The sequence below is a fragment of the Serinus canaria genome, chromosome 17 (genome assembly GCF_022539315.1).
Source record: "Serinus canaria isolate serCan28SL12 chromosome 17, serCan2020, whole genome shotgun sequence".
In the NCBI taxonomy this organism is placed as follows: domain Eukaryota; kingdom Metazoa; phylum Chordata; class Aves; order Passeriformes; family Fringillidae; genus Serinus; species Serinus canaria.
In genome coordinates, this window is record NC_066330.1 from 3,508,856 (window position 1) to 3,516,364 (window position 7,509).

Consider the following 7,509-nt stretch of genomic DNA (forward strand, 5'->3'; position numbering starts at 1 on the left):
AGAGCTGAAAACCTGGGCAAAGCTTTCCCTCAAACTTTGTTCAACCTTGGTTTGCACACTTTTATAGTTGAAATTAACCCTTGGAAATCCTGGGAGAAAAGGGAATGAAGCACAGCATCCCCTCAGGGTGTTTTGGTTTGGTTTTCTTTTTGTGAACTTCAGAGGAAGTGCATTTTTCTCCTCCTCTGCCCGTCCCATCCCTCCACTGTTGTTCTCCAGCTGTTTTTCCCTGTGCCCAGACCTTGGGGCAGGAATGCTGAGTGCTGCCCCTGCCTTCCCCCTCCTTGTGCTTCCCCTGAGCATCCCCTGCCTGAAGTGATGGAGATCCCTGGGGCTGTGCTGGTGCAGCTCAGCTCCTGGATGGCTCCTGGGGTCATTCCCTCGTGCCAAGGTGCTGCTCAGTGTCAGGGTTTGGCACCGTTTGGTCTCTAATGGGACAAGGTGCCAAGGTTTCTCCCTGGCAGGGACAGGAGCAGGGAGGTTCCAGGTTAGGAGCTGGTTCTTCCTCATGGCAAAGCACACAGGATTCACTCAACACCTCTAGGAGAACCAGTTCCCAGTAGCTTAAATCCAAGTTGATTCACAAAGTGTTTCCATCAGGTGCTGGGAGCTGGGTGGCAGCTCCACAAGGCAATCTCCCAGACCTGACACAGAGCGGAACACAATTTTCCCATGATTTATTTAATGGTTATGTATTCCTATGAAACCCTTCCTTTTACCACCTCCCAAAAGTGCCCTTCACCCCAGTGACCCCCACCAAACCCCTGCCCAGCAGAGAGGAGCTTCCCAAGCCCACAGAACCCTTCCAACCCAGCAGGAGCCCAGTTTAACCCCGACCACCCCACCCAAGCAGCTCGGGTGACGCCACCCCTCCCTCCGAGCAGCTCCAGCTCTCAGTGCCGTGCTGGAAAACCCAGGTTGAACCTCTCCAAGCTTTCCCCAGGCTTCAGCCAGCGTGGGGGCTGCTCCTAAGGCTGTGCTTTGTCCCCTGGCAGTGTTCACCCCCCGGGTCATAGGCACGGCCGTGGCACGGTACAACTTTGCGGCGCGGGACATGCGGGAGCTGTCGCTGCGCGAGGGGGACGTGGTGAAGATCTACAGCAGGATTGGAGGGGACCAGGGATGGTGGAAGGGGGAGACCAACGGAAGGGTGAGTGCCTCCACCCTGCTGGCAGCGTGGTGGAGGGAAGGGAGGTGTATTTGCTGGGTTCCCAGACGAGGGAGGAAGGATGGATCTGACTCTGTGTTCTCAGAAGGCTGATTTGGCCTTCTAAGATTTTATTGTATCTTATTTTAAGATACTGTATTACATAAAAGAACTCTAAACTATACTAATGAATGCAGAAAGGATACTTAGAGAAGGCTAAAAAGATAATAATGGAAACTCATGACTCTTTCCAGAGTCCTGACACAGCTTGGCCCCGATTGGGCCAAGAGTGAAAACACACCAGAAACCAATGAAACAATCACCTGTGGGTAAACAATCTCCAAACACATTCCAAAGCAGCAAAACACAGCAGAAGTAAATGAGATAATTATTGTTTTCCTTTCTCTCTGAGGCTTCTCAGCTTCCCAGGAGAAGAATCCTGGGCAAGGGGATTTTTCCAGAAAATGTGATGGTGACAGAAGGGGGTGTGTCCCGTGTCCTCTCACTCTTTCCTGGGTTCTGGGTGGGCTGTCACCTGGTGAGAGCCACCTCTGTGTGGCCATGTGGTGCTTTGTGACAGTGGCAGTGATCCCCAGGGCACACAGGTGGGTGGGAGGGTCTGATCTTCCCTAAACCTGCCCGTGGGGGATGTCTGCAGGCCCTGCAGGGGGAAGGCTCAGCAGCCTGCTGGCTGGGCCTGGAATCCCACAGATTTTGTAGCAGAATCTGGAGACAGATTGTTCCTGCCTGATGCCTGGCAGGCAGTGTGTCCAAGGTGATGTACTCCATCCCAAATTAGGGCTCACACCATCAGGACCTGGCACATCCAGGACTGGGAACAGCACTTGATGGCAGGGCAATAATCCCAGTGATGGGACAGGAGCTCCCTTACAGAACCAGAGTTGGGAGGGCTCCACAAGATCATGGTGTCCAACTCTAGTTGATATTTTGCCTCTGAGGAAAGAGAGGAATGACGAGGAGGACTCCATCTTATCAGAAGGCTAATTAATTAATTATACTTTATTATTCTGTATTATATTACATCTATATTACATTGCATCTAAACTGAATCTGCTCACAACTGCACAGAATCTGGTGACTGTCACCCAACAGTCCTGTCACACACACCTGGCCCTGACAGGCCAAGGAAACAAAGCACCATCACTCTGGGTAAACAATCTCCATGTTGCATTCTACTCTGGCACAAACACAGGCACAGCAAATGAGATAAGAATTGTTTTTCCTTTCGCTGAGGTTCAGAACGTGTGAATCCCAGGAATATTCTTGGGAAGAATTGTGCCTTGCTTTTCTCTGGGAAGAGAAACGTGGGGCTACGTCCAACTCCTCGCCCTGCACAGGACACCCCAACAACCCCACCCTGAGTTCTCCAAATCCTCGAATTCCAGCAAGCTTTGTGCTGCTCCCCTTGAGCTTCCCAGCCCCCAGCTCACCTGTCCTGTCCCCCCACAGGTGGGCTGGTTTCCCTCGACCTACGTGGAGGAGGAGGGCGTGCAGTGACCGCGGCCGTGGCCGCTGGAAGTCGTCGAGCGCCCGGAGCCAGCAGCTGCAGCCTGAGCACACTGTCCCCGTGCTGGACACCTCCCAGGACTGTCCCTGCAGCCCCTCAGGACCCCCTCTCTGTGCAGGCTGCCCCGGCCTGGCCCCCGTTCCGTGTACAGAAGATTGCTGGGCTGTGGGATGGCACCGGCGGAGAGCCCCGGGAGAGCCGCGCTCTCCCCGATGGACAGAGCTCAGAGACTCTGGGTGCCCAGCAGGGCCTGGGCACTGCACCCCTCCTGTGGCAGGGGGTTCTAAAAGCCACCCCGGGGATGCTGGAGGGAGGGTGAGGCTGGAGGTTTTGTGCCTGGGTGAGAATTTGGGGCGTTCCAGGGGAGGGAGCCCCAAGGAGGCAATGCAGACCCCCTGCCACAGCACTCAGGGGGGTCCCCAGGTCAGGATTTTGGCATGTGGCCAGGGTGAGGGACAGGGTGGGGACACCTGGCCCGGGAGGAGGAGAGGGCTGTGACCATTGGAAGTGGACCTCCAGGTCAGCCAGGAGGGGATAGAGCCATTGTGGCACCCCCGAGGCCATTTTCTGTAGAGTCACCTCAGTCCCACCAGCCTTGCTGCAGGCAGGGGCATGCCCAGGGAGCAGACTGGTCCCACTGGTGAGCAGGAGGTCCCAGTGCATTGCAGGACTGGGGATGTGCTCTACACAAGGGTTTCAGAGGCCACCAAGGCACCAGGTACATGCAGAGGACGTGTCCGTGGGTCTGTCCTCCCCAAGCCAGGCTGATTTTCCTTGCACCTGTGACCATTCCCACCTTATGAGCTCAGGGTGAACCCACCTGAATAAGGGCTACGGTATCAAGTCCTGAATGCTGTCCCTGAGCTGTGAAAGCATCTCCTCTTCCCAGCTGTGTGCACTTTTGGGGGCTGGCAGTGTTGCCCCCCAACTCTTCCTCTTCCTCCCACAGGCTGTTCCTGCTGCTGCTGTCAAGTAAAGGTCCGTGTGTCGTGACATTCCCAGTGTCCTGAGCACCCTCTGTCCTTCCCAAAGTGCAAATACAAACAGAATACACGTGTGGGAGCAGGGCAGGGAGCAGCTCCCCTGTCTCTGAGCCCCAGGAGCTGCCTCTCTGAATACCTGGCATTTTGAGCTGGTGCTTCCATGCCCTGCTGCTGTTCCCCTGGGATTTGGGGTGTTCCTGCTGCCAGTCTGGGAGGTGCCAGTGCTGGCTGGGTGAGCAGTGCTGCTGCCCTCAGTCCCTGCCATGGGGGTCTGCAAACAAAGCAGCAGAACCGTGTTTGGGGTAAGAAATGGAAGAGTTTGGATCTCTCAGTGATGCTCACTTGGGAATTACATGCTGCTGCTGAGTGACAAGGCCAGAGCCCACCCTGCTTTGCTCCCTGTTCCTCCTGGAGCTCTGGGAGTGCCCCCACTCGTGGGGTGTGAGGTGGGTGCAGCAGGGTCTGGCCAGGGCCATGGGGGTGACAGGGCCATGGGGGGCTCAGGGCATTCCCAAGGTACTGTTTGGTGCTAACCCCTCCCAGCCAGCCCCTCCATGCTCAGTTTGAGGGCAGCAGCCAGCAGGGAGCTGACAATTCCCTGCCCTGTGCAGAGCAGAGGGTCCCATTGCCATTGCAGAGGCTGTGCTGGAGCTGAGGGGACATTTTGGGTGGGTGGGACACACCAACTCCTGATGGCTCCCGGTCTGCCTCACATCCCAAAGCCTTACAGCCCCTCCTGTTCAACGTGGCCAATCTTGTAAGGTGGCAAGGGCATCACCTTGGGAGAGCACAGCTCTGTCCCAGGGACCAGGGCCCCTGTGTCCCTTACACCCCAAAGGGACCCCAAAGGGACCCCCACCCCCTGCCTGCCCTGCCAAACCCCCTCCCCCAGAGAGCTCTCCCTCTTGTGTTTACTGGTGTAAGAAACTTGTTAAAAAAAAAGAGATTGTTCTGTTTGTAAGTAATTATTCAGCCATTTGCCACAAATATATCTGTGAATAAGAAAGGGAAATGTTTTTTTATGATGGCGAGAAAATTGGATGTATTATTTTAGGTCGTCGCAGATCATTTGGAATTGCAATGGGATAAGTTGGAAAATAATATGTAAATTCCTTGGGTTTTTCCTTTGCACTGCACTAACTGGGGTAGGGTGGAGGGGGTTTAAAGATAAAACTGTTTGTTTAATGGAATAGTTTATAGCTGGGAATTTGGAAATCATTTGGAATAGCTTGTAATGCTGGAATAGAAACTTTAGCTGCTACTTAGAAACCCTTTTGCATGTGGTTTTTCCAGGCCTTTTTAAGTTACAATTCATCAAAGTAAATTCCCCAACGGAAAAAAAAAACCAAAATAAAGTGTAATTTTGCTGATAGGTTTTTTTTCTAGGCATGATATTTAATGTACCAGGGGTTGTTGTCACTAAAAGCCCCTGGGGCTCAGGGGTGGCTTGGCCCATCCAGGGAAGATGGGTGCTCCCAGGGATGGATCCTTCCTGATAAGTGCTTTCACCCTCCAAAATCTGGAGTAGATCCCTCCTGTGGTGCCTGCCAGGCTCCTCCTCGTTCCTGGAGCAGCTGCCACTCGTGCAGTTGTTCCATGCAGGGTCTTCCCTGCCACTCCTCTCCTTTTCTGAGCTGATCCCCTGCAGGGTGAAGGAAAGAGGCTGATTTTCCATGGCTTTCAGTCACTCCTGGGTATCAGATTCCTCAATCCCACCTGGCCCTGCAGGCAGCAGCGTGTTCCAGAGCAGGAAATAAGCTGCACAGTTGCTTATAAAAACCTGAGGTGTTCAAGAGGCCTCACCTTGAGCAGGGGTGTGACGTCCCTGTGAGCTGCCATGTGATTTAATTAACAACATTAATTTTTTCCACCCTTGGAGTCCCCAGTGCTTCACTTTCCCCATGCTCAGCTGGAAGGGGGTGTAGCAGTGAGCAGAGGGGTTTCACTCCCAAATCAGGACGTGAGCTGGGCACTAAATTTTGGATGCTGCTTTGGGAAGGAGCTGCCCAGCCAAGTACTAAACCGTGGTCCAGGTGCCTGGATGAGCCTTTTCCTTGTGTCTGTTTGGTCTCAGGGCATCTCTCCAACATTCACCATGGATGAAATACCAGGTTTAGGTGCCTGGTGCCTCCCCTGCTGCTGCTGAGCCCCAGCCTGGCCCTGGGTGGGTGGGGTGGCCCAGCTGGGCTGAGAAATGCAGCACTGGAGCCTGCATCCCAGAGCTGGGCAGGGCAAAAATCTGTTCCCATTCTGTCCTGCCTCTGGGGACATCCCTGCCAGCCCAAGGCTGGGGACACTGAGCCCTTGGGGACTGGCTGGAGCTGGCAGGTGGGTGGCTTTGCTCAGCTTTGTGCTAAAATCTTCTCCTGGGGGTTATTGCAGTGCGGGGTCTGAGAGCTCAGGAATGAATGGGGCATTGATCCAGCGTGCCCAGCCAGGGCCAGGTGCAGTAACCAGAGCAGGGGCATTAGCAGCAGAATAAATTCCAGCCAGCCCAGCTGGTTCCATCCTGCACAGCCCCTGGCCTGTCCCAGGAGGGGGGACACACAGGCACGGGGTTTTATTTATTATTCTTGATTTTTCCCCCAGCAAGAGCAGCTGCTGACGAAATCCCCCCCATGAGCAGGGCTCTGAGCAAACACAGTGTGGGGGTGGCTGTGTTTGCTGGCTGCTCCTGTCACAGGGTGACAGCCACCTGCCCTGGCCCTGGGACTGCCCCTCGAGCCCCCTGGCCACCAGCCAGAGCGTGGCCACCTCCCTCTGCCGCTCTGGGGCTGAGCTCACTCAGCCCAAACCCAGGGGCCAAACCAGGGTGGGGAAACTGAGGCAGGGGTGGCAGGGAGGAGGGCTCAGCACAGCTCTGCCCAGCAGGACTCTGTGGCATTGGGGGGCTTTTGGTTCAGGGGCAGCTGCTGGTGGTGCTTCCTGAGCCCAGACTGGGGTTGTGGGGCAGAGCTGAGCCCACAGCTCGGATGAGGATGAGGATGGGGATGAGGGTTGGGGTGGCAGGGGTGATGTTGTCAGTCTGCAGCACGCCTGGCTGGCTCAGCCCTGCATTAACCACGTTTGCTGTGACCTAGAAAACTCCAGCTGGCGCCTGAGCCACTGCGCTGCTTTATTTTGGAATTAACCTAAAAATTACAGGGGGAGATTGAGCTGTGGAGGCTCCCTCTACCCTGCACCGATCACCCCAAAAATTAACCCCCTCATTGCTGCTCTGAAGTCACATCAGGGCTCAGAGGGGCTGTGGGAGCTGCTGCTGTCCCCACTGTCCCTCCTGAGCTTGGTGAAGGGCTCAGGCTGCTGAAGTGGACTTGGGCTTGCATTGTTCTAGGTCTGCCCTAACCCAAAGGTCATATTTATAGTTTGGACAGGCTGATGAAATGGTTCTGGCCTGTCAAACAGAAACACCCCACTGCAAACAGGAGTTTAGACTTGTTTGCAGCTCTGTGGTTATGCTGGGCAGTTTAGTCCATGGAGAAGCCTGCAGGAACTGGGGCTCTGTCTGAGGAACTGAGGAACTGGTTTTGTCTTTGGGAAAAGGAGGGGAAATGCTGCTGGAGACAGGGGATAAAGCTGGAACAAAGGACCCCCTCAGCTCCTGCTCAAACCCTGCCCAAACTGGGGCAGTTTGGATGCACTCTGGGTACCACAGGCTGTCCAGCAGGCAAGAGCAGAGGGAAGGAGCACTTCCACCTAAGCTGGATGCTTTAACCCCCCCAAAAACCATCCCATGGCTGCTCAGAGCTACACAGGGGTGGGAGATGCTGCCTGGGGGACCATGATGCTGCTGGGACCCCAATCCCTCCCAACCACCAGCCAAACCCTGACTCCACCCTGACTTCTGCTTC

The 7,509-nt window shown here is 55.0% G+C and overlaps 1 protein-coding gene across 2 annotated transcripts in view; it reads left to right on the forward strand.

Annotated features, from left to right (window-relative positions):
• Positions 1–5,030, forward strand: part of VAV2 (vav guanine nucleotide exchange factor 2) — a 110,219-nt gene extending 105,189 nt beyond the window's left edge. For both annotated transcript variants that reach the window (XM_050981152.1, XM_030230146.2), the window contains 2 exons: positions 996–1,150; positions 2,618–5,030. In XM_050981152.1, coding sequence (XP_050837109.1) covers positions 996–1,150; positions 2,618–2,665 — 203 coding nt within the window. In that variant the 3' untranslated portion in view covers positions 2,666–5,030. The remainder of the gene's footprint in view (positions 1–995; positions 1,151–2,617) is intronic.
• Positions 5,031–7,509: the final 2,479 nt, after the last annotated feature.